Here is a 27,219-nt window from a genome sequence, read left to right as displayed (position 1 = left end):
TCATGAGTTGTGTATTTCTTACTCTTTGGTTGCCCTATACTATATCTGTACAATGTTGGGAAAATGAAGGGTTGTCACATGTACAGGATAAGTCTTCAGCGCACCAAATGTGTGACATACCTAGCAATGTCAGTTTGATTATGTGTTGCCTTATTTCTGCATTCTCTTAACTTGTAGCCAATGTTGAGCCCAGTTTACCCAAGAGTGACAAACTTTTGAAATTGTTAGTATCATGACTGGGCTGGTTGAGCTGAGAAAGAAATTGAAGAGTCATCATACTTTGAAGACTCTTATACTGTACAGTATGTAATTTGCAAATGTTTAAATGTTATTCTTTTTAAGAGTTCCAAATGTACATGGATAAAGACAGAAGAAAAGTGTTTCCAATAGACGAGGTTGAAGCTCCTGCCAATCAGTTTGATGGTCAGAGGTAATTTTTATTCATTAGCAAATCTCTCTGATTTGTCTAGAGCAGTGTATCGCAAACTGTGTGCCATAGCAGATTCGAGGTGTGCCCCAACGAGACACCAGTAAGGAGAGGCGCCAGCGCAGGCTGACTGCTAATAGGACATGACTCTTGTGGTGAGAAGCAAGTCCTGTAGGCAGTTAGTCGGCGCTGACAACTCTCCCCGCACCTCACCTCCTCCAGGATCCGCCACCGAAGTTATGGGTTCAGGGTTGCAGCCAGATGGGCCTCCATGCATGTGAGGATGTTGACATGATGATGTCACACATGCACATGATGTCATTGGGTCAAAGTCCACGCACTTCTGGGTGCCTTCTGGCTGGGACACTAGGTTTAGAGTACCTTCCGGCCGAAAAGTTTGCGGGACACTGGTCTAGAGTGAGATTTTTTCAAAAATTCTCTTCTGTTTGCAGTATCCATCTTTACAGGTCCTGACATACAAAGCCTCTAGACACTCCCCATCAGAAATCCTTGCTCAAGGATGGACCTAATACTAGATTAATTTCTGCATGCTGCAATGGCTCAGGGACTGAGGTTTAGTTTTCTCTCCTAGGAACTCTATCCAGTAATTGCACCTGTGTTAGTCTGCAAAGGGCTGAATTTGAGACTTTATTTCACTTCTACCCATGCTGCATGAAACTATTTTTGCTTCCAGCCCCAAGTCTGATAGCTCACTTAGGTATTCTACAGAATTCATGTTATCACCAGACAACAAAGCCTGATTCATTGCTGTATGTTTTCCCATGCTATTTCTTGAAGCCTAATTTCTTGGCATGAATTTGAAGTCTAATGGGCTGAGAACCAAGAAAGCCTGGCTCAAATCCCACTGTTGCTCCTTGTGATTTGAGGCAAGTCACTTAACCTTCCATTGCTTCAGGTACAGACATAGATTGTAAGCTCTCTAGGAACAGGAAAAATACCTATTGAATCTTAATATAATTCACCCTGAGCCACAACTGAAAAAGTTATGAACTAAGTCTAAAATTCCATACCTTCCTCCTTCCTTTTTTTATTGTAAAGCTTTTTATAATGAGCAGATTGTTCTAAATTTCAGCCAAATATGTTTATTTATAAGTATTTATTTGCCACTTTTTTAAAGAAATTTACCCTAAGTAATGTACAGCAAGAATATGCCAAACGTTATCAATAGACTATTTACAGCAGTCATTTCTACTCTTACCTTCCAACTTCTTGAAGGCCATACTTGAAAACCAATGTTTCTAACTTCTAGCTGAAGGATTAAAACAAGTCTCTCAAGAATTCAGTGCTGTTTCCTGACAACAGAGGTCACCCTGGTAGTTGTCCCTTGTCTTATCATGATCCAAGCTCATAACCTGCTTTTGGACCTGGGCTTGTGCATGACAGTGCTTCTGCCAAATCACAGAAGGGTCCCTGTCTGGTTTCAGCTCATCACACAAAGCATAAGAAGCAAAATCTTCGGCTAAGACGGCGAAGTCCCTGGGTTTGGATGGGTATACTAGCCGATTTTACAAAACCTTTGTGGAACAAGTGGGGTCCCTGTTGGTTCGTGTGGTGAATGGGGTGCAGAGAGGTAATTGCTTACCAAGAACTATGGGAGAGGCTGGTATTAAGCTTTTATTGAAACCTTGTGGGGGTCACGTGATGCTGGAGACCTAATCGGACATGCCTCTCTGCAGCTCCGGGCTACTCTACTCTAAAACTTGCTTTGAAACCCATAAATCGGGGGGGGGGGGGGAGGGGGTGCCCTGCACTTTTCCTTCACCCAAGGACAGGGGAGTGGAGCTTTTTTTTCTGGTTATGCCGACCAAAGCTCAGTGAGGAGCCAAGGCTAAGCATACAGTGCTGGGAGCTAAAATGGCGGAGCAGCACGAGATACCTATGTTCACCCTGCAAGACACAGCCGTTCAGGAACTCACGTACTCCCTTACGCTAGTTATGGAAGACAAACTTACCAAAATTCAGTCTTTCATGGAAGAAATGAGGGAGCGCTTGGAATCCCAGACGAACCGTCTGCAATGCGCCGAGGACCGCATCGCTCAGCAGGAGGTCCGCACAGACAGCTTTGAGGAGCGCCTCCGCACTCTGGAAACCTCCACTAACACCTTAAAAGAGCGAGCGGAGGACCAGGAGAACCATGGTCGCAGGAATAACCTGCAATTCATTGGAATCCCTGCTTCTGTGCGAGATGTGGATCTCCGCACTCGGCTTGAGGCATGGCTGCCTGAGGTCTTTGATATCTAGGCCCCTCTGGCCCCGCTGTTGCTTGAAAGGGCGCACCATGTGGGGGCCCGCAGCGAGAGTGAGCAGCGTCCGCACCCCGTCATTGCGCGGTTCCTCAACTTTGCTGTGAAGGAGAGGATCCTGTTCCTGTATCACAAGGGGAAGGAGCTGCAATTCGAGGGCCATAAAATTTTTCTCTTTCAAGATTTCTCCCCGCAAGTCTCTTACCAACGGCGTGCTATGGTGCCTTTTTGCAACGAGCTCTTCAAACGCCACATCAGAGTTAATCTCTACAATAACAAAGTCACCTTCCTTGACACCCCACAGGCTAGGGAGCAATTCATCCAAAAGCTCCCCCCTGTGCTGGAATCTCCTCGGGTGGGTGACTGAGAGCTCTAGTCATGGCTTCTCTTTGGCTGTCCGCCCTTTTGCACTGGGCTGAGTTGTTTTTTATAGCCTAGATGTTTCTGAAGCCTGGGGGATTTCGTTTTTTTTCATTTTACAATGACTGCCTAAGGTTTGGAGTTCTTCTCCAGGACAGGGGAGCATCTTTGTTTTTGTAGTCTTTGTTCCTCGTTCAAGATCTCCTGGGACCTGGAGGGGGTGAATTCTGCCATGACCCCCGGACAGTTGTATGCTATGGTTGTCATTATAGCGGGCGCTCCACCTGTGGGGCACCTGCTGTTTCTTGTTATTCCTTATCGAATTTGATGTTTTTTACTAAACAGGCTGTTCTTTTCTTTTACCTGCTGGCACATTTTCTTCTTTTTTACTGAGGTTTACACTTTTAGTTTCGTTTTTGGTATTGCATTTGCCCATGTTTGCTATGCTTTTCTTTTTCTTTTTAGGTTTCCCTCCATTCTGTAGTTAACCTCTTTTGATGGTTTGGGGGTGGCCCAGGGTTGCTGTATCTATGCTGTTCTGTTGTATTGGGGTAGACTGTATGGTCTGGGAAGGGGGGTGGGGAAGGTTGTGGGGAGGGGTGGGGGGGTTTGGCTGTGTGAGTGTGTGTGTATGATTGATTGGGTTGTCTGTGTTTTCTTCGGGACTCTAAGGTGTGGGAGTTTGAATCTTGTGTGGCCGCGATGGATGCCGGGGAGGCGGACTTCTTCTTTTGTGGTCTGTGAAGCAGGGGAATTTGGCTGGGACGTCCCCTCTCTTCTACTTTATGGATTTTGGTTACTTTCTTTGTTTTTTAATTATCATGTTTATCATCCTGGCTAACTTGAATGTCAATTCCTTAAATGTTGATGGTTTTCATTCACCTGTGAAAAGGACCAAGATTCTTGTTTATCTGAGAAGGGAACGGAGTGATATAGCGTTTCTTCAGGAGATCCACCTGTCCGCCACTGAACATCTCAAACTCAAGAGGGATTGGGTGGGACAGGTGGGTTTCTCTGCTTATTCTTCCCGGAAGCGGGGGGTAGCAATCTTGATTCATAAGAATATCCCTTTTTGTATCCATAAAGAACTTAAAGACTCAGAGGATAGAAACATATTTCTGATTGGGGAGTTGTAGGGCTACAATATGGTGCTGGGTACTGTATATGCACCGAACATTTACTCTCATGATTTCTTTTCCTCCTTGGTGGGGATTTTGGTGCCTTACTCCTCTCATCAGCTGATTTTAGGGGGAGACTTTAATGTGGTGATGGAGCCTCTCATGGATTGCAAGCCTGCCAAATCTGCTGCTCGGGGCCATTATGACAGAGGGATTCCCTTCCTTCTTCGTGAAGTGGGGTTGCACGATGCATGGAGGACCTTGAATCCAGATGACAGTGATTTTTCTTTTTACTCACACCCCCATAACATCTATACTAGAATTGATTATATACTTATCTCCGAAACTTTGTTCCCGAAATTGTCTCGGGCGGTCATGGCCGCCCCTTTGATATCTGACCATGCTCTCCTAGGTACTACTTTCCAATTTTTGCCTGCTTCCGCTAGGCGGCTTTGGAGGATGTGTCTCCTCTTATACTTGGACCCCGATTTTAAGACTTATCTGGAGCAGAGGTGGGAGGACTTCTTCTGGACCAACCCTGTGGAGGATTTGAGCTCAGTTACGTATTGGGAGGTGGCTAAGGCCGTGTTGAGGGGCCCCGTGTTGGCCTACTCTGCCGCTGCCAAGAAAAAACGGGATGGGGAGTTGTTGACCCATTGCAGAGTTTGCGTCGCTCCCACATTTCGAGCCTCACGCGAGCCTTACGGGAGAGACTTCATACTGTCAAAACTCAGATTAACTCTATCCTCACTCAACGGGCATCCAGAAATATTTATTTTTATAAATATAAACTGCATGTTTGGGAGAACAAAACTGGGCACTTGCTTGCAAATCTGATTCGACCTCAGAGCTAGACACGTCATCACCCACATCAGGGATGGAACGGGGCGGTTTCACACCCAGCAGCAGGCGATAGCAACCCAATTTGCCCAGTTTTACCAACATTTATATGCTGAACAGCCGTCTGATGACCAGGCCCGGGATGCCTTACATTACATTACATTACATTACATTAGGGACTTCTATTCCGCCTATACCTTGCAGTTCAAGGCGGATTACAAAAGAGCTAACTGGACATTTCCAGTGAAGTTACAAGTTTTTTTTGTTTGTTTGTTTTTGGTTACAAGGGAGGAGAGGTAGCTGGATTAATTCCGGAAGAACTTGCAAATTGGATATTAAATTGACTGTACGTTACTGTGTGATATAACAAATAGATTACAGTTAGAGAACAAATAAGATTACGTTACATTTCAGGGATCTGAATACTTGGTTGGTGTTTTGGGGAGGAAGAGATTATTTAAGTGGAGGTTTTGGGGGAGAATTTATCTAGGAGGAGGGGGAAGGGTTGGGTTAAGATATCTGGATAAATTTTTTGAAAAGTAGAGTTTTGATTTCTTTTCGAAAAGTTTTGAAGTCGCCCGTTGCCGTCAACAGGTTGGAGATGGAGTGGTTAAGTTTTGCTGCTTGCGTCACCAGAAAGTTATCAAACATCTTTTTGCGCTGAGTGCCCTTGAGTGGAGGGAAGGCAAAATGGTTCGGAGTTCTTCTTTGTCTTGAGGTGAGGATCTGGTTTAGGCGGTTGTTTAAATGGGGGGGGGGGGGGCGGAGCTGTTTAATGCTTTGAATAATAGACAGTAGAATTTGAATTGAATTCGTGCTTGCATAGGTAGCCAGTGAGAGTCTAGGAAGGCAGTTGTAATATGATCATATTTTCTCAGGGAGTAGATCAGTCTGAGGGTAGTTTTTGTATAGTCTGAAGTTGTTTTATCATGTTGGCAGGACAAGGTAGATAGAGGGAATTGCAATAGTCCAGTAGACCTAAGACTAGGGATTGGACAATTAGCCTGAATTGTGCTGGGTCGAAGAATTTTCTTATTTTACGTAGATTTCTCATAATTAAAAAAGCATTCTGGGATGTTTTATTGATTTGGGACTGCATTGTGCAGCATCTGTTTATCGTTACTCCTAGGAGTTTGAGTTCGGGCTGTATTGGGTATTTGGTGTTTTAATTTTCAGTTCTGTAATGGTGGGAGTTTTGGCCTTTTCAAGCAGAAGAAATTTTGTTTTATCTGAGTTTAGTTTCAGTTTGTGGTCTACCATCCATTTTTCCACTGCATCTAGGGTTATTTCCAGTTTTTCTGTAGTGGTGGGCTCTGATGGGTCGAAGGGGAGGAGTATGGTAATGTCGTCTGCGTAGCTGAAGGATGTAACATTTAAGTTATCTAAAGTGGCTCCAAGGGAGGAAATAAAGAGGTTGAAGAGCGTAGGTGATAGAGGTGATCCTTGTGGAACTCCGCATGGGTTGGACCATGGTTCTGATTTGATATTATTGGACTTTACCCTGTTCTTGATTTCTTGAGGTTCTTGATTTGAGGAATCCTTGGAACCAATTGTAGACCTTGCCTGAGATCCCAATGGCATCAAATATCTGTAGCAGTATAGAGTGGTCGACCAGGTCAAATGCTGCGGAGAGGTCAAGTTGGATTAGCATCATCTTTTTGCCTTTGCTAATTTACTGTCGAGCTGTGTCTAGTAGTGTTACAAGTAGTGTTTCTGTGCTGTAATTTACCACTGCCCAGGATCTCTGATCCGCAGAGGAGTCTGCTCAACCGATCGATCAGTGGGGAGGAATTGCAGTCGGCTATTCGTAATCTCAAGCGGGCCCGGAGTTTTATAAGCTTCTGCCACCATCTGCCCTCTGTTCTTTACAGGCTTTTTTTGCGGGGCTCCGGACGGACACTCCTCCCGGCAACACTCATAATGGCGCTCACATTATTATTTTGCCAAAACCGGGGAGACCTGTGGACCAGCTGGGTTCTTACCGGCCCATTTCTCTCCTAAATTAGGATGTTAAACTCCTCGCTGGGATTTTGGCGACGTGCCTTAATACCATACTTCCAGATCTGATACACGAGGATCAGGTCGGTTTTGTCCCAGGCAGACATGCCTCTATGAATTTGCTTAAAGTGCTTGCGGTGTTGCAACTTCCCTATCGTGCCTCTGATAGAGTCTTGATAACCAGTTTAGATGTAGAGAAAGCGTTTGATATGGTTTCTTGGCGACACCTTTTCTGGATTCTCGGACAGTATGGTATTTCGGGGGATTTCGTAGCCTGGGTGTCTGCCCTGTATACTCACCCTACGTCACAGTTGTTGATTAATGGTGGAGTCTCTGAGCCTTTCCCTTTGGGCCGAGGCACCCTGAAGGGGTGCCCCTTATCTGCTTCTTCTTCTTTCTCTTGAGCCTCTGGCCATCCGAATCCGCCAGGACCCGCATTTACAAGGCTTGGGCATAGGGGGGCATGAGTTTCATATTAGTATGTTCGCCGATGATATGCTGCTTTACATCAAGCATGCTGACGTCAATCTCCCCCGCTTGATGTATATTATTAATTTGTATGGTCTCTTTACTGGCTTGAAAATTAACTATGATAAAACTGAGGCTCTGTTGTTGCATGACTCCCCGAGTGATTCATGGTTTGAACGGCTGAGGGTGGGAATCGCCCCGGGTAAATTGAAGTATTTGGGGGTCCTTCTGTATCGGTATCCGAAAAAGCATTATGAGGCCAACATCTCTGCAGCTATCGGTCGAATTAAATCCCTCTGTCATGGCGCTCTCTTCCCTTATCACTGATGGGATGGGTGGCCCTGGTGAAGATGGTTCTCTTCCCCAAACTTTTGTATGCTATCCAGTCGGTACCCTTTTGGGTCCGTAGGGATGATGAACGCCACTATAACTTTATTATTTGCATGTTTATATGGAGTGCAAAGAAAGCGCGTATTAGTTCCTATAAATTGTCCCGTGCTAAGTCGCAGGGGGGGCTTGGCCTCCCGGACGTATGGCTTTATAATGTGGCCTCCCTTTTCCGTTGGATACACAAGCATTTGACCTTACATAGACGTTACTCTCCGCCGGATCTTCTGGCTTCTTGCTGCTCCCCTTTGTCTTTTGTATCGTATATGCATGGGATCCCGCGTACGACTACCTCCTTGACCTATCCTACTTTGGTTTTCCTTACTGCCTTTCGCAAGGCTTGGGCTTGGTGGAGGGGGCTTCAGCATAGGGTGCATCACCCATCTCCCTTCTTATCCTTGATTGGTAATCCCGGTTTCATATCCGGTTTTAGGGGCCTGCCAGGCTTGCGGGGTCGCGCTGAGTGTGACACCACCATAGGGGAGTTGTTGCATCTGGGGGGTGGGCGGTTCCCTCCCTTCTCATTGTTATGCACCCACTGGGGGCTCCCCTCCACGCATACTTTTTTATATCTTCAGATTAAACATTATTATAGCTCTCTTGCCGCTGCCCCTGCTAACACCTGGGCTTACAGTACTTTGGATGAGCGGGCTCTTACCACCCCACCCCTATAAGAACAAGATTGCTACCTGGTACAAGGAGGGGCGAGATTATCAGGGGGAGCTGTGTCTCCAATCGCTTGTGTCTGATTGGACCTGGGAATTAGGCTTAGAGGTCTCCTTTCATGATATGCAAGTTTTATTTCAGAATATATATTTGTTTATCAAAGCTGTTTCTTTACAGGAAACTCAGTTTAGAATACTACACAGAGCTTACCTTACTAGAACTCGAGGTTTCACTATTGGACTGTGGCCTGATAATCTTTGCATTAAATGTTATCTGTCCCCTGGCACCTTTCGGCACACCTTTTTTGGGTGCCCGGAACTCTCCTTCTGGGAGCCAGTCCACCGCCGCCTGGATGACACTCTTTGCTGTTCTCTGCAATGGAACCCGCCTGCTTTATTGCTGGGCGATGTGCAGGACTTGTCTCAGCAGGGCCTCAGCATGTCTTACCAAAAGTTCATCCTTCATGCGATTTTGATTGGGAAGAAACTTATTCTGCAACACTGGGCCTCTTCTGAGGCGCCCTCTTTTTCTATGTGGACGACCTGCATGTGCACCTTGGCACTTTTGAGTTACAGACTTATTCTTCTCGATCACAGGTCCATTGGAAAGATTACTGTGCACTGTGGGATAAATTTCTGCTGTCCTGTACCGTATCCTCGTCCTAGTAATTGTATCTATTTGTCTTTTGTTCCTTTTCTTTTTGTTTTACTGAGCAGTTTGATCCTGCTCTCGTATACTCAGAGTCGGTTCTTCTGGCACCTCGCATAGTGATACGTCTGTAGGGTATGAGTGTGTGTGGGGTGGGAGAGCGAATGTTGTTGGTTGCGTGGTGTTGGGTGTCTGTGGGTATGCATGAGGACTGGGTGTTTGGGTTTTCGTCTTGGGTTTTCCCTTCCCAGTGTTTCGACTCCCTTCCAAATGGGCACTTTGGGTGACGGCATTACAACTCTTTTTGTTCCCTTTCTTTTGTGCAATGGATTATTTTAGTTTTTTCCTCTGCTATGTATCTTTGATGTTTGGCATCTTAATTTCTATTGTTATTGCACGTTGCCTCATTTTGCTCAATAAATATGATTATACAAAAAAAAAAGAAACTGGGCAGAGATCCGTTAAATTGTGGATCATATCAGCCGATCTCCCTTTTGAATGCAGATACCAAAATCCTAGCTAAAGTTCTGGCCCTGCGATTGGAGAGACTCCTTCCCGATTTGATTCATAAGGATCAATCGGGTTTTATCCAGAGGAGGCAGGTCTATGTTTATATCAGGCGTACTTTACATCTGATGTGGAAGGTGAAGCAGGGTCCGGATAAAGCGGTTCTAATGGCGGTAGACGCCAAGAAAGCTTTTGATCGAGAGTTCTGGAGCTTTTGTGATGGTTGAAAATGGGTCTGGAGGGTCCGTTTGGAGGAGTAGGTTCGGGCCTTATATCAGGAGCCCAGAGCGTGTCTTAAGATTAATCAGGCTTATACAGAGTTTTTCCCTATTGCGAGGGGAACTTGTCAGGGGTGCCTGCTCTCCCCCTTGCTTTTTGCACTTTCGATTGAGCCCTTGGCAATATTGATTCGGAATCATTTACATCTGAGGGGGATTGAGGTAGATAGTATAGAACATCGTATAGCCCTGTTTGCGGATGATATTTTGTTGTACCTTGTGGATCCTGACCAGTCGGTGCCTCAGTTGTTGGATGTCTTTGAAATGTATGGGGTCGGGTTTTAAGATAAATTTGGATAAGACTAAAATGCTGAATCTCACTCTTGATGAGTTCATGATCCGTGCTCTTCAACAACGGTTCCCTTTTAAAGAAGCATGTAAGGGTATTAAATATTATCCCAGGACAAGCAGGCAGGTATTCTCTCTTATGAGTGACGTCATCGACGGAGCCCGGATTCGGACGCCTCACAAGCAGACTTGCTTGAAGAAACTCAAAGTTTCGAGTCGCCTGCACCGTGCATGCGTGAGTGCCTTCCCACCCAGCGTAGGGCACATCTCCTCAGTTCTCAGTTTTCCGCGGAGCCAAGAAGTCCGTCTTTGACTCTCTGTGTTTAACTTCGTTACTTGTGCCTTCTCTGAACTTTTTTTTCCTCACGAATCGCTGTTCTTATTTTATTTCTTTCATTTTCAGGGTTAAAAAAAATAATAATTTTTTTTCTTCTTCCATCCGTTTCTCGGGACAGGCCGCTCGACCGCAGCCCAAGGGCTTCGATTTTGCGGTGACTATTTTTCCTTCTATGTCCCGGCCTGTCACGGGCTTCAAGAAGTGTGACAAGTGCCAGCACGCGATCTCTCTTACAGACCCTCACCGTCACTGCCTTAAGTATCTTGGGCCGAAGCATCATCCTAGGTCGTGCCTGCCTTGTCAAATGCTTCAGCTCGAGCTTTCAATCGTCGTTGTATTTTGGTGAACAAGCTCTTCGAGATGGAATCTTCTATTGATCCCTCGATTTTAAAGGCGACCTCGGCCTCGATTCCGACCAAGGTTCCTCCTGCTTATACTGCTTCCACCTCGAGCCTTATCAGACCTTAGTCATTTGCAGCGGCTCTTTCTTCGACGACATCTGCTGTATCTTCCCCTGTTTCCTCAGGTCAGATAGCTCAGCAGTCGGTTCCACCGGTAGTGATTAAAGTGCCTAAGACTTCCAAGTCGAAGCACATTCACACTACCTCGAAGGAACCTCCAGCCAAAGGTTTCAGACGTGGATCCATCCTTGCCGGCTTCTTTACAGACCATGTTGGAGAAGCAATTCATTCAGTTCCTTACTAATATGGGGCTGGTTTCGATTGCCTCGTCCAAGTCACCATATTCCTTTGATGCCTTTTTTCCTGCTGAAGCTTCATCTTCGACCCAGGCTGCCTCGATGTCCTCGAGTCCTTCTCGAGGCAAAGCATTGGCTGATCAGCTATCTTTCTCATCTTTTCTTCGTCAGATGGCTGTGGACTTGGACCTTCAATTAGATACTGGCCCCAAATACTCTAAGGCGTATCTCGAAGTCATGCATCTAACTCAACCTCCGGCAGAGTCTCTTAAGCTCCACTTCATAAGCTTTTGAATTGGACTTTTGGTAGCTGCACGGAAACACTTTTTTCCATACCAGTGGTTCCAGGAAAATTGGACTTTAGGTATAAAACTGTGCATCGCAAAGTGTTTAACAACTCACAGTTATCTCATCAATCCCTGCTTGTCGAGTCCTCCTTAAAGAGGTCCCATCCTTCCAAGGTTTATGCCACCGTTCCTCCTGGAAGGGAAGGGAAAACTATGGACAAATTTGGACGTCGCATCTATCAAAATGCTATATGTCCTCTAAAGTCCTCAATTATAATTTTCAATTCATCACTTATTTTGAATTCCTTATTTCTCTATTGCCAAAGTTTTTGACTTATCTGGACTCAAAAGCATTTTGAATTTCAAGAAATCCTGGCTTCTTTATCCCAACTCAGATTGCATCTCTTGCAGTCATCTTACAATGCCTTCGAGTTGTCTGCCCAGGCAGCTGCTTGTTCTGCGTCGTCTTGCTTGGCTTTGTACCATTGACATGGACCCTAATCTTCAAGACTGCTTGGCTAATATTCCTTGTGACGGAAATGACCTCTTCGATGAATCCATCGAGGCAGCTACCAAGAAATTTTCTGACCATGAAAAATCCTTTGCTTCTATTGTCAGACCCAAGCCGAAGCCAGCTCCTGCAAAACCTGCACGCCCTGATCCTATCTATCGGCGGCGTTTTACTCCGAGGACGACTCCTTATAATCGCCCTCCTCTAAAAAAACAGCATCCTCAGAAACAACAGAAACCTCAACCTTCTGCTGCACCTAAGGCTACTCAGCCTTTTTGACTGTTTAAAACAGAGCATAACCTCCACCGTTCTGACTATCTCATTTTCCCCTTATAGGAGGTCGTCTCCATCATTTCTACCACTGATGGATGATAATTACATCCGACCTCTGGGTACTTTCTATCATCAGGGAAGGATACTCTCTTCATTTCTCTCAGATTCCACCAGAGCTTCCTCCAAGAGTGTATCCTTCCAATCCATCCCAGATCGCCCTTCTTCTTCAGGAAGCTCAAGCTCTGCTTCGTCTTCATGCCATCGAACCAGTTCCCTTGGAACAGCAGAACAGGGGGTTTTACTCCCGTTACTTCCTTGTTCCGAAGAAGGCGGGCGATCTGCGACCCATTCTGGATCTAAGGGCTCTCAACAAATTCCTAGTCAAAGAAAAATTTTGAATGTTGTCCCTGGCATCTCTTTATCCCCTTCTCGAGCAGAATGATTGGTTATGCTCTCTGGATCTCAAGGAGACCTACACTCATATCCCCATTCATCCGGCCTCCTGTCAATACCTCAGATTTCGGGTGGGAAATCTGCACTATCAATACAGAGTACTACCCTTCGGCCTAGCCTCGTCTCCCAGAGTGTTCACCAAGTGCCTGGTAGTGGTAGCAGCAGCTCTAAGGAATCATGGTCTTCAGGTATTTCTCTACCTCGACAACTGGCTCATCAAAGATTCCACATCTCAAGGGGTTATTGTAGCGACCCAACGGACTACCTGGTTCCTACAAAGTTTGGGATTCAAAATCAACTTTCCCAAATCTCAACTTCAGCCCTCAGAATCTACAATTCATTGGAGCTGTTCTGGACACTATCCAACTCAGAGCATTCCTTCAACAACAACGTCTGGAAGCTCTTCTTCAACTCTGTCATACAGTGTCTTCCTGCTCTTCCATCTCAGCGAGACACATGATGGTACTTCTGGGTCACATGGCCTCCACAGTACACGTGACTCCTTTTGCCAGACTTCACCTCGGAATTCCTCAGTGGACCCTGACATCTCAATGGGTGCAAGTTTGCGACCCTCCTTCTCAACCCATCTCAGTCACTCCTTCATTGAAGAAGTCTCTCTGTTGGTAGATGCTCTCTTCCAATCTTTCCAGAGGCTTGCTTTTTCAAACACCCCCCCATCAGAAAGTCCTCACGACAGACTCTTTGACGTACGCTTGGGGCGCTCATCTCGATGGTCTCCGTACTCAAGGCCTCTGGACCTGTACGGATCGTCAGTGTCATATCAATCTGTTGGAACTCAGAGTGATCCTCAAAGCTTTCAATGCTTTTCAACATCAGCTTCAAGACCAAGTAGTCCTCATTCGGACGGACAACCAAGTCGCCATGTATTATGTCAACAAACAAGGGGGGACGGGATCTGCCTCCCTTTGTCAAGAAGCTCTAAAGGTTTGGGACTGGGCAATCTGCCACAACACCTTCCTCAAAGCTGTCTACATTCAAGGGGCGTAGAATTGCTTGGCAGACAACTTGAGTCATCTCCTGCAGCCTCACGAATGGACACTCCATTCCGCCCCTCTTCATCACATTTTTTCACAATGGGGAATGCCTCAGATAGACCTCTTTGCAGCTCCCCACAACTACAAACTGCCTCAATTCTGCTCCAGGATATACTCTCCTCATCGCCTCAAGGCAGATGCTTTTCTTCTGAAATGGTCGAATCTTTTCCTCTATGCAATCCCTCTATTCCCTCTCATTCTCAAGACTGGTCAAGTTGAAGAACAATCATGCCACCATGATTCTAATTGCTCCTTGGTGGCCAAGACAATCTTGGTACTCCCTTCTACTTCAACTCAGCAGCAGGGAGCCATACCTTCTACAAGTTTTACCTTCTCTGCTTACATAGAGTCAAGGATCTCGGCTTCATCCGAACCTGCAGTCTCTACATCTGACAGCTTGGTATCTCTCAACATAACCCCTTTTCAGTTTTCTCAATCTATAAGAGATATTTTAGAAGCTTCTAGGAAACCTACCACTAGGCAATGCTATCACCAAAAGTGGACTAGATTTTCTACGTGGTGTTTTTCTCATCATAAGGAGTCTCAGCAGTCCTTATCTTCTGTTTTGGACTACCTTTTGCACTTATCCAATTCTGGCCTCAAGTCTACATCTATCTGAGTCCATCTCAGTGCAATTGCGGCTTTCCATCAGCCTATTGAAGGGAAACCCCTCTCTGCTCATCCAGGGGTTTCCAGATTCATGAAAGGGCTTTTCAAAGTCAAACCTCCTCTCAAACCGCCTCCTGTGGTTTGGGACCTCAATATTGCCCTTACTCAATTAATGAAGCCTCCATTTGAACCAATTGATAAGGCTCATCTGAAGTATCTCACTTGGAAAGTGGTGTTTCTCATAGCCCTCACTTCTGCTCGATGAGTCAGTGAGCTGCAAGCTTTAGTGGCTGATCCACCTTTCACTGTGTTCCATCATGACAAGGTGGTTCTTCGTACTCATCCTAAATTCCTCCCTAAAGTGGTCTCGGAATTTCATCTCAACCAATCCATTGTTCGTCCAGTGTTTTTTCCAAAGCCTCATTCTCATCCTGGAGAAGTTGCTCTTCATACTCTGGACTGTAAACTTGCTTTGGCCTTCTATTTGGAACGCACCAAACCACACAGAACTGCTCCTCAACTTTTTGTCTCCTTCGATCCAAATAAGTTGGGACATCCTATTTCTAAGCGTACCATCTCCAACTGGATGGCGGCTTGAATCTCTTTCTGCTATGCCCAGGCTAGATTACCCCTTCACAGTAGTCACAGCCCATAAGTTTAGAGCTATGGCAGCTTCAGTAGCTTTCCTCAGATCTACACCTATTGAGGAAATTTGTAGAGCTGCTACTTGGTTCTCGGTTCATACCTTCACTTCTCACTATTGTCTGGACACTTTCTCCAGGCGGGATGGACAGTTTGGCCAAACAGTATTACAAAATTTATTCTCCTAAATTGCCAACACTCCCACCATCCCATTCTGGTTAGCTTGGAGGTCACCCATATGTGAGAATACCTGCCTGCTTGTCCTGGGATAAAGCACAGTTACTTACCGTAACAGGTGTTATCCAGGGACAGCAGGCAGCTATTTTCACAACCCACCCACCTCTCCTGGTTGGCTTCGCTGCTAGCTATCTGAACTGAGGAGACGCGCTCTACACTGGGCGGGAAGGCACTTGCATATGCGCGGTGCGGGCAATTCGAAACTTCGAGTTTCTTCAAGCAAGTTTGCTTGTGAGGCGTCCGCATCCGGGCTCCGTCGATGACGTCACCCATATGTGAGAATAGCTGCCTGCTGTCCCTGGATAACACCTGTTACGGTAAGTAACTGTGCTTTTAGGTATCTATCCTCCAGGTGATTTGGATTGTTTATTTGAGGCTAATTATGGTCCAGTCACTCAGGAAATTAGGGCTGATCTTCAACGCTGGCATGGACTCTGGCTTTCCTGGGGGGGGGGGGGGGGTGTCACATCACAGTTCTCAAAATGAATGTGCTCCTGCAATTGTTATTTTTGTTCTAAACTTTACCAATTCCAATCCCCCCTCGGAAGTTCAAACTGTGGGCAAGCGGAATTTCGGAGGTTTATAAGACAAAATAGAGCACCTCGTATTTTGCAGACTATGATGTGGGCAGATGGAGTTCGGAATGGTAGAGGGGTCCCTAATCTTTACAGGTACTACCAAGCAGTGCAGTTGAGGATGATTTTGGAATGGGAAGTGGGGACACACAAGTGGGGGAGTGATACTGGAGCAATCCTTTGTTCCTCAAGGTTGGTTGAGTGCTCGACTATGGTCCTCTCTCACAGAGAGACAGTGGGCCCGTGATGCTGACAATCCTTATATATTGCAACTGATTGGGGCCTGGGATAGTCTACGACAAGAGTGTAATCGGGGGTTGACGGTCTCCACGTTGGCGGGTTTATGGGATGAACCTCAATTTTTAGTAGGCAAAACTAACCCGGTCTTTGACCGATGGGGCTCCTTGGGTTTAACCACATTTTGCGATTTCTTGCAGAGAGAGTGAATAGTTTCCTTTGAGGTTTTGACACGCTCTTTTGGGGTCAGGAGTGGAGACTGTCTGGTCTATTTTCAAGTACGGCATTTCATGAGCACGAGGGGATGGGGCAAGACTTCTCACATAGAGGGTGAACATTTAGGAAAACTTTGGGGGACATTGCAAAAAGTACCCCGGCCCATCTCGGTTATATACTGATACCTGAAGGGTCGTGTGGTGCCACAGTGTGTTTTTCGCAGACATTGGGAGAGGGATTTGCACTGTACCTTTACCACCAAAGAGTGGGATACTATTTGTGAGGATGTGGGCAGGGTTGCTATATGAGCTTTGATTCAGGAAAATGCCTACAAGGTGTTGAGCCATTGGTATTATACCCCTGAGAAACTTAACAAGATGTATCCCTAGTCCTCTGATCAATGTTGGCGCTGCCATAGAGTAATATGGTAATTTCTCCATATCTGGTGGGAGTGTGTGGACTTGGTCCCCTTTTGGACTCAAGTGATTCAAACTTTGTCCCACATGTTGGGGGTTGCTGTCCCCCTTACTCTACAAAGTTGTTTATTGGGGTTGGCCAACCTTTGTGTGACCAAATGGCAGACCAAATTATTGAGGTTGGGTCTGGCAGCAGTCAGATGTTTTATTGCTGCCCATTGGAAGCAGACACTGGTGCCTTTTGTGGCTGAATGGAGAGTGAAATTATCCATGATGGGGAAAATGGAATTGTATGTGGCCAAACGTAGAGGTTATTGTATGTCTTCCTTGCATACCTGGACTGTTCTTTCCCGGAAATTAGATCTTTAATGGGAAGGGGGTAGAGGGGGATTAGAATTCTATGATCTGTTTTCTGCATTTCGGGAGTTGGGGGGAAGGGTAATCCTATTGATGTCTGAGGGAGCAGCAGAACTTATGGGGTGGTGGGAGCTATTGCTGTTTATGGTGGATGGATGGTGTCATCTGAGTAAGGCCCCCGGCATTCAGGGGCACGGCTTGGTGGGCCTCTCTATCAGCTGGTTCTGGGGTTCATTGGTATTTTTTGTCATTTTGTCTCCACAAGGGTATTATGCATGGGTAATGTATCCGTTTTTGCTTTGTTCTATTACGTGTTCTGAGCTGTTTATATGTTTCAAAACTTAATAAAAATTTAAATATTAAAAAAGAAGCAAAATCTTGGCTGGCTACTAAGTAGTTGGTTCTAGTAGACAGCTTCCAAAAAACATCCACAAATAGTTTAGCAAGCATCCATTCCTGAAACATTATTGTTATTATTGGTTGCAGAGTGGCTGTGCTGTGCTGTCCTGTATCATCTTTCTGTCTTGGCACAATGCACCCCAGGGGTAAACTGGCAATGAAGATCCGGCATCTGAAAGTACTGGGCTATCACGTGGTACTGGTAAGAGTCCTATGTGGGAATATCATTCAGAAGCTAGAAACACTGTTCTGCTCTCTTAATAGTTGTAATAATATAATGTTTAAAAGAAAAAGCTTACCATATATACTTGAACATAAACCGATTCGAATATCAACCAAGATAACATTTTCCCCCACTTTTTTAGAGGGAAAATGTTAACTCGAATATAAACCGAGGGTTTATATTCAAGTGCCACCCAGCTACACAACCACCCGCCCCTTCTGAACCTCTTCCACTTGCCTCTCCCCATGTCCACCTTAAATCCTGGTGGTCCATTTATGTGGTGAGTCAAACCAGGACAGGTGCAATCCCTCTCTCCATTGAGGTGAGATGTCTGGTCTCGTCCTGGTTGTCAGCTGGCTGTAGAATTGTCGCACACCCCTTCCTTTCTTCCCTGCTGTAGAATCAATGCACACCCCTCACTCCTAAGAATCAATGCATGCCCCCTCCATCCCTCCGGTAGAATCAATACACACTCCCTTCCCCTGGCTGTAAAATCACCCCCCTCTCCTTCCCTGCCTCCCCCCCCCGGGCCTACCTTAATCACTAGTGGTCCAGTGGGCTAAGTTGCTGCAGGAATGATCCTCTTACGCTCTTGTCCACGCAGTCTCGCTGAAAATATGGCTGCCACGGCAATTCGCAAGACTTGAAGCAGTCTAGCTAATTGCCACGGGAACTCAAGGCAGACAATTTCTCAGTGAGACTGTGCAAGCAGGAGTGTAAGAGGGAGGGAAGGAGGGAGGGGGCCCCTGGTGATTCTACAGCAGGGAGGAGGGGATATGCATTGATTCTACAGCAGAGAAGGAGGGAAGGAAGGGGCGCATGGTGATTCTACAGTTGGCTGACAGCTAGGACAGCACCTGACACCTCACCTTGGGAGAGAGAGGGATTGCTTCCTTCTCGGCTTGGCTCACCACACCACTGGACCACCAGGATATAAGGTGAACCCAGATATAAACTGAGACATCCCTATTTGGGCCCAAAAATCTCAGTTTATATTTGAGTACAGTGGTACCTCAGTTTACGAGTGCACAGGTTTGGAGGTGTTTTGCAAGACGAGCAAAACATTTGCAAAATCAGTGCCTCGGAAACCGAGCGTGGCTCGATTTGCGAGTGCCCCCCCTCCCCCCCGCGATCCGGAACCCTCCACTTGCTATCCGGTACCCTCCCCCCTGCAATCTGCACCCCCCCCCCCCCCCCCCGCGCTGCTTACTGTCATTTGGGCACCGGCATGTCCTGTGCGTTGGTGCTGGTGCCCGAAGATCGGCCTCCTCTTCTTGCTGGGCCTTGAGCATCTGCGCATGCTCAAGGCCTGCGAGTTCAAGGAGAGAATACTAGGACTAGGGGACTTGAGATGAATCTACTAAATAGTAGATTTATGTTCAATAGTTTTTATTGATGACTGTGCAAAAATACAATAATAAACAAGGCATAACAAAACAACGTTTGTCATCCATTTTTACATTACCTCCAAGAATCCCCTTTCCCCCACCCATAGAACAGCAAACAGTATTAGTGATAACTGCAGAAGTCAACCATAAGATCGATCAATGAAAAGAACAAAGCTAGCCACACACCCTAACCCCCCCGAACCCCTATCTAAGTGCCCAATAACCCAATCTGTCCTTGAAAACCACAGGCAATAAACAAAGAAGAGAGAAAAAAACCCTAACTGAAACCAAAATAGGATGAAACCCACATTTGATCACCGATTATCCTCAGACTACGACGGCCCACTCTACAACCCATTCAAAATATCACTACATGCTTTATGAGTTAAGAACTATACATAAGGCATCCAAATTTGGAGGAAATGTTTTTTCTTCTTTGGGGTATGTCTAGCCAACCGTTGTTCCAACAGCAACAAAGCATGAAGATGGTTCCGCCAAGCTCAAAAAGGGAGAGTTTTCACTCACCCAAACTGATAATATTTCCTTTTTTCCCAATATTAATAACAAACCAGCCATTGACAGAGAAATAGGACTGATGCGAGCTGCATAATTCACAACTTTCCTCCAAAAAACCTGTATTTTAGGGCATGACCAAAAAGCATGTATAAAGGAATGGGTGTGGTGAGAGCATTTTTGAGAATCTTGGGACTCACTGTATCTTGATTTATGCAGCTGATCCCGGGTAAAATACGCACAATGTTACACTCTAAACTGACAATCTCTCAGGTCCACACAGATCGAGATGCCTGGTATACGACCTATCAAGCAGAGGTAAAGGAAGTAGCTGATTTTTGGGATCACCTGCATTTTAGACAACATTGCACCTAAACATACCAGTAAAAGTAATGCAAATAAATATAACAAATGGTTCGACATCGATCTCCTAAAAATGAAACAGTTAGCCAGACGTCTAGAAAGAAAATGGAAAAAAACAGGAGAATTATCAGACCATAACAATTGGAGAGCCAATATAAAAACCTACAAACAACTAATAAAAGATAAACGCAAAGCATTTTACTCAAACAAAATCAATTCATCCTGCAACAGCTCACGAGGAGTTAATGCAAAAGAGCTGTTCAATCTGGTTACTAACCTATTTGACACCACCCGCTACACTCTACCCACACACAACTTTAAATTACCCTCGGCGAACGACCTAGCCCTGCACTTTGACTCAAAAATTAAAAAACTAAGAAACAGTTGCCCAACAGAAGAACCTAATGAACACCATATAGCTAACACACAAGGAAATGAAACCCCTGCAGACATGTTCTGGGATTCATTTCAAGACATAGATTGGAATAACTATACCAAATTATACAACAAATACTCCAAATCATACTGCTTCCTGGACTCATGTACCCCGGAAATCATGAAAGCGGCACCACTTGAATTTAAACTATCTCTACTGCACTACTTAGCCCATAACCTGAAAAATGGAAAATTCCTCACCAACAAAGGCCACATAATAATAACCCCTATCCTAAAAAATAGCAAAGAATCGTCAGCCCTAGTTTCCAACTACAGACCAATTGCTTCCATACCACTCTTTGTAAAGATCATGGAGGGGCTGGTACACTCCCAATTAATGGAATATCTAGACCAGTTCTCACTCCTTCATGAGACTCAATCCGGCTTTAGACCGCTTTTCAGCACAGAAATGGTAATTGCGGCCATCTTAGATTACTTGCACCTATTTTTAAGCAAAGGCCTCAGTGCTCTGATCATGCAATTCGACATGAGCTCTGCCTTTGACCTTGTAGACCATGCGAATTTGCTACAGTGTCTAGACGCTATTGGCATCGGAGGCGAAGTGCTAAACTGGTTTCATGGTTTCCTTTCGTCCCGAACCTATCAGGTTCGCTTCAACAATGATCTCTCCAATACCTGGAGCAACCCATCCAGCGTTCCGCAAGGGTCCCCACTATCCCCTCTGCTTTTCAATATTTACATGACCTCACTGAGCGTTCAATTAACCCAGCTGGGGATAAAATTATTCAGTTACGCTGAAATTATTATCCCATTTGCCAACTCCATCTCGGAAACAATTCCAAAAGCATCAGAAGCCATAAACTTGATGGAACATTGGATGACAGACTTCAAACTCAAGCTCAATACTGAGAAGACAAAATTCTTTGTCGCTTCACCGCGCCCTCTTGACACCAAAACCCCACTAGACATCAACAAACATAACTACCCCATACAGCCCACCATTAAAATACTGGGTGTAACTCTGCCTCACCATGAAAGATCAGGTGGACTCCCTAATCAAAAAGAGTTTTTTCACCCTCTGGAAACTTAAATCCATTGAAGCATACTTTGATAACTCTGCCTTCAGAATCTTGGTACAATCCCTCGTATTAAGTCAACTCGACTACTGTAACATCGCCTACTTAGCAATCCCCCAAAAGAATATGCGACGATTACAACTAATGCAAAACACTGCGGTCAGACTAATCTTCGGTCTAAAGAAGTTCGATCACGTGACGCCATACTTCAAACAGCTACACTGGCTGCCGATGGAAGCTCGTGTAAAGTTTAAGTTTGCCTGCCTCTGTTTTAAAGTTTTCTACGGTCTAACCCCTAAATACATCACTGACCTATTCTCCTTCTCAGCCAACAAACACAAGAGAAGCTCCCACTCGCACTTCGTTTCTCCCCCGGTTAGAGGATGCAAACTAAAAAAAACACCATGAGCATCTTCTCTCACATCAGGCTGCTCTATGGGGTAAAGACCTAGAACAACTCCTATTGCCCACCACTTATGAGGTATTCAGGAAACGCCTCAAAACTCACCTATTCCTGAAATACCTAGACAGCTGACCTACTTCCCTCCTTCCCCTCACTTGCCCTTTCTCCCCATTGTTCCCACATCCCTTAAGTTAACTCAACTTGTACGTCAACTCAACTTGTACTCCACTAATCTTCTGTAAATCACATAGAACTTAACGGTATTGCGGTATATAAACTGTTATTATTATTATTATTATTATCAATGCCCGCTAGATTCAAAGAAAATGCAGGGATGTTCGCATCTTGGCTCCATCTATAGCACAATAATGCTCGACTAAATGGGGTAACCAGTGTCTGTAAGGTCTTATGAAGACCCGATACTGTAAGGTCTTATGAAGACCAGATACTGAAAATGAGTAACGAACTCTCAAAGCTTCACCTCCAAAAGGAAAGGCCAAATCTATATGATTGGAAGAGCCTACATAATGTTGTAGCTGTTTATAAGCAATAAAGTCCCCTAAATGTAAAGTATAAGTTTCACGAAGGGACTCCCAAGATTGTAAAGTACCATACTCCCGAATAACATGAGCCAGCAAACTCACCCCTCCGTGCACTAACCTACGAAAAGTAGCATTCTTGGATACACTCAAAGCGAACGGAGCAGTAGACTGGATTTAGCATGTGAAGAGAAACTACAGACCAGCGAGTCTGACCTTGGTACCGGGAAAGATGGTAGAGGCGCTGATAAAGGACCGCATCATTGATCACCTTGACGGACACAATCTGATGAGGACCAGCTAGCACGGCTTTAGCAAAGGAAGATCTTGCTTGACGAACTTGCTGTACTTCGAGGGATGATCTGCCACGTATTTATCTAACAAGGGTATGTAGAAATCACCTCCAACAAAGCTTCAGAGTAATATGATTCTTTATTGCATACACATCAGATAATAAAAAATAATGCAGATAGACATCAGATAATATACAAGATATAAGCAAAGAATATCTATATACACCAAATAGAATACTTCACGCCCCTTTCCAATACTGATCGGGAATCTTAGACGATCAAGGGAAAGGTACAGTCCACAGCCCTCCCACGGCTGCAGCAAAATTCATTTTGGAACCGTCCCAGTGTTTCTTATATACCTTTTTTCATACTACCTTTGCCCTGTCTAACATGCTGTTCCTGCAGAAAACATCACATGTCCCTCTTATCTTCCAGCTGAGAGGTTAACTGCTGTGTGAACTTTATTCCTTATCCCAGCACACATACCAAGATGCTTAAGTTGGTACACACAGATGGGCTCTTATCACATACACACACCAAGATGCTTAAGTTGGTACACATAGATAGGCTTCAGGGTCGGTAAACAATGTAACAAAGTTGGAAAAACAGCCCAGGTAAGACAGGTTGAAGATTGGAACAAGTACAGAGAGTTAAAATAGTAAGACATGAAGATTCACATACAAGTGGCCAAATTGGCCACATATGCCATGCCCTGGCCAGCCATGGGCATAACAAGGGAGTACAGTGCTCCCCTGTGAATCTGCGGTTCTGGTCATTTGCGATGTTTTCTGACCGTGAAGGGGAGGCAGGAGAGGGCAGCCGGAACACCAGAGAGTGAAGGAAGTCACTCGCTGTATACTCCAACCGCCTCTTCCTATACTAAAGTCGGGCCTCACCAATCAGGAGCTGCGTGTCAAAGCAGCTCCTGATTGGTGAGGCCCGACCTTAGTACAGGAAGAGGCGGTTGGAGCATACAGCGAGTGATTTCCTTCACTCGCCAGCACTCCGGCTGCCCTCTCCTGTCTCCCTTGCCTAAAAACCATATTTGCGGTTTTTCGACTTTCGCAGGGAGTACTGTAAACAGGCAGATAGACAAGGGTCAACATTGTATACCTGGATTTTCAGAAGGCATTCAACAAGGTACTGCATGAACGACTACTTCAAAAAATTGTGAGCCATGGAACCGAAGGTGAAATACGTGGATTAAAAACTGGCTGGCAGATAGGAAACAGAGAGTGGGGGTAAATGGACGATATTCGGACTGGAAAAGCATCAAAAGTGGAGTGCCGCAGGGTTCGGTGCTTGGACCCGTGCTCTTCAACATATTTATACACGATCTGGAAAGTGGTACGATGAGTGAGGGATTAAATTTGCAGACGACACGAAGTTATTCAGAGTAGTAAAGACGCAGAAGGATTACGAAGACCTGCAACGTGACATAAACACGCTCGAGAAATGGGCCGCGACATGGCAAATGAGGTTCAACGTGGATAAGTGTAAGGTGATGTATGTCGGTAACAAAAACAGGATGTCCGGTGCGGTACTTGGAGAGACCTCCCAGGAAAGAGACTTGGGAGTACTGGTCGACAAGTCGATGAAGCCGCAATGCGTGGCGGTGGCGGCGAAAAGGACGAACAAGAATTCTAGGAATGATTAAGAAAGGCATACCATGCCGCAGTACCGGGCCATGGTATGCCCTTACCTGGAATACTGCGTCCAGCACTGGTTGCCGTACATGAAGAAGGACATAGTACTACTCGAAAGGGTCCAGAGAAGAGTGACTAAAATGGTTAAGGGGTTAGAGGAGTTGTCGTACAGCGAGAGATTAGAGAAACTGGGCCTCTTTTCCCTTGAAAAGAGGAAACTGAGAGGGGACATGATCAAACATTCAAGATAATGAAGGGAATAGACTTAGTAGATAGAGATAAGTTGTTCACCCTCTCCAAGGTAGAGAGAACGAGAGGACACTCTCTAAAGCTAAAAGGGGATAGATTCCGTACAAACGTAAGGAAGTTCTTCTTCACCCAAAGAGTGGAATGCTCTTCCAGAGGCTGTTATAGGGGGAAAACACCCTCCAGGGATTCAAGACAAAGTTAGACAAGTTCCTGCTGAACTGGAACGTACTCAGGTAAGGCTAATCTCAGTTAAGGCACAATGGACCACTGGTCTGACCCAGCAGCGGCAATTCTTATGTAAAATAAATGGTTCATTTAGAGATAATAAACTCCACGGTGCCCATAATGCCAACTCAAGAGACTTCGGGGTAAAATCATGTCTATCAAAGAACCATTCTCCAAATACTCGTAATAATCAAGCCAGATTATAAAGGCGAAGGTTAGGGATGTCCATGTGCCCAATTTCCCATTAAAAATGTTAGTGCCACTTTTGGTTTATGATGACTCCAGCAATATTTAGATAATAGGGAAGATAATTTTTGCAGATCTTTTTTCAAAAGCCAAAGGTGCAATAATTGTAAGGTATAGAGCTACTTTGGAAATAAGAGTCATGGCAAAAAGATGGATGCGCCCATGCAGTGAGAGTGGTAAAGGGGCTCAGTGGGATAAACATTCCTCAGTATGGTGCAATAATACATCCACATTAGTCCTATATAAAGTAGAAATGGAAGCGGTCAATTGAATACCCAGATAACAGAATGAGGTCTGAACCCACTGAAGCGAGAACGCCCCCATCCAATTCAATCATACTTGTGATAACGGAGATAACACTAGAGATTTATCCAGGTTCAAACGGAAGCATGAAAAATCACCATATTCTCGGAAACTCTCCATAAGAACAGGCAACGAAATTGACGGGTCACTAAGATGGACCAAGAGATCATCCACAAAAGCCGATATTACAAAGTCCTGCTCACCGACCCATATTCCCCTGATCTCGGAATTAGAAATAATTTCTCTTATAAGGGAATCTAAAGTTAATTTAAACAAAAGAGGGGATAAATGACAACCCTGTCTAGTGCCCCACCTAATAGAGAACCTAGAATAGAGACCATTAACCCAGACCTGGGCCTGAGGGCCTCTAATCCCAACACCACCAGATCCACTCAAAAATTCAAACTATCCTTCCCTTCTTTAAAAGGCATATCCCATGCAGGAAAACTAGGGACTTCCCTCTCCTTCAGGATCACCGAACTCTGGAACAATTTTACCACCCCGCTTCGGTGCCTGTCCTCCCTCCAACTCTTCCAAAAACATCTGAAAACTTGGCTCTTCTCCAAAATGCAATGACCTCTCCCTCATCGATTTACTAATTCCCTCTAAACCTCCCTGTCTAAGCCCTTCTACTTTTCATTGTAGTTTCTTTTCATACCAATTACTGTAAACCGTGCCGAACTCTACTTCTGTGGAGATGATCTAAACTAAACTAAACCTTAGGTTTATATACCGCACCATCTCCGTAGACACAGAGCTCGGCACGGTTTACAGAATTTAGGATGAGAAAGGAACTCCAGTGGAGGGTTTAAGGATTAGGTGTAAGAGAGTGGGGATGGGTGGGAGAGGCCAAAGAGAGGGAAGTGTTACAGTTTTGAGACTAGCCAGGTTTTTAGGTGTTTACAGAAGAGTTGGAGGGAGCTTGAGGTTCGGAGCGGGGAGGAAAGGTTATTCCAGAGCTCAGTGATTCTAAAGGGGAGGGATGACCCTAGTTTGCCTGCTTGCGAGATGCCTTTTGTGGAAGGGAAAGATAGTTTAAGAGTTTGGGAGGATCTGGAGTAGGTAGGAGTTGCGGAGTTCCAGGAAAGGGGAATAACGGCAGAGACACTTCGCCAAATATGTAACCTCTCCCTAAAAACAGGGGAGATCCCAGAGGACTGGAAAATAGCGAATGTCACGCCTATCTTTAAGAAGGGATCAAGGGGTAACCCGGGAAACTACAGGCCTGTGAGCTTGACCTCGGTTCCAGGGAAGATGATGGAAGCAATGGTAAAGGACACAATATGCGAATACATAGAAAACAATGGACAACTGAAGGCGAGCCAACATGGCTTCTGCAAGGGAAGGTCATGCCTCACGAACTTGCTGTACTTCTTTGAGGGAATAAACAGCCAGATGGATAAGGGGGAATCCATAGACATCATTTACCTTGACTTCCAAAAAGCCTTCGACAAGGTACCTCACGAACGGCTACTTAAAAAGCTGTGGTACCACGGGGTGCAAGGGGATATCTACCGATGGATCAAACATTGGTTGGCGGGCAGGAAGCAGAGGGTTGGAGTAAAAGGCCAATACTCAGACTGGCAATGGGTCACGAGCGGAGTTCCACAGGGGTCAGTGCTGGGACCTCTACTGTTCAATATATTTATTAACGATCTGGAGGCAGGGACAAAATGTGAGGTTATCAAATTTGCTGATGACACCAAACTCTGCAGCAGGGTTAGAAACACGGAAGACTGTGAAGACCTGCAAAGGGACCTAACGAAACTGGAAGACTGGGCAAAAAAGTGGCAAATGAGTTTTAAC

At 45.3% G+C, this 27,219-nt stretch overlaps 1 protein-coding gene across 3 annotated transcripts in view; it reads left to right on the top strand.

Annotated features, from left to right (window-relative positions):
- FASTKD2 (FAST kinase domains 2) overlaps positions 1 to 27,219 on the top strand; it is a 226,557-nt gene that overhangs the window by 182,455 nt on the left and 16,883 nt on the right. For all 3 annotated transcript variants that reach the window (XM_033946230.1, XM_033946231.1, XM_033946229.1), the window contains 2 exons: positions 343 to 430; positions 17,638 to 17,752. In XM_033946230.1, coding sequence (XP_033802121.1) covers positions 343 to 430; positions 17,638 to 17,752 — 203 coding nt within the window. The remainder of the gene's footprint in view (positions 1 to 342; positions 431 to 17,637; positions 17,753 to 27,219) is intronic.

This window comes from Geotrypetes seraphini, chromosome 5 (genome assembly GCF_902459505.1).
Source record: "Geotrypetes seraphini chromosome 5, aGeoSer1.1, whole genome shotgun sequence".
Taxonomy (NCBI): domain Eukaryota; kingdom Metazoa; phylum Chordata; class Amphibia; order Gymnophiona; family Dermophiidae; genus Geotrypetes; species Geotrypetes seraphini.
This window is presented reverse-complemented; position numbering and strand designations above follow the sequence as displayed.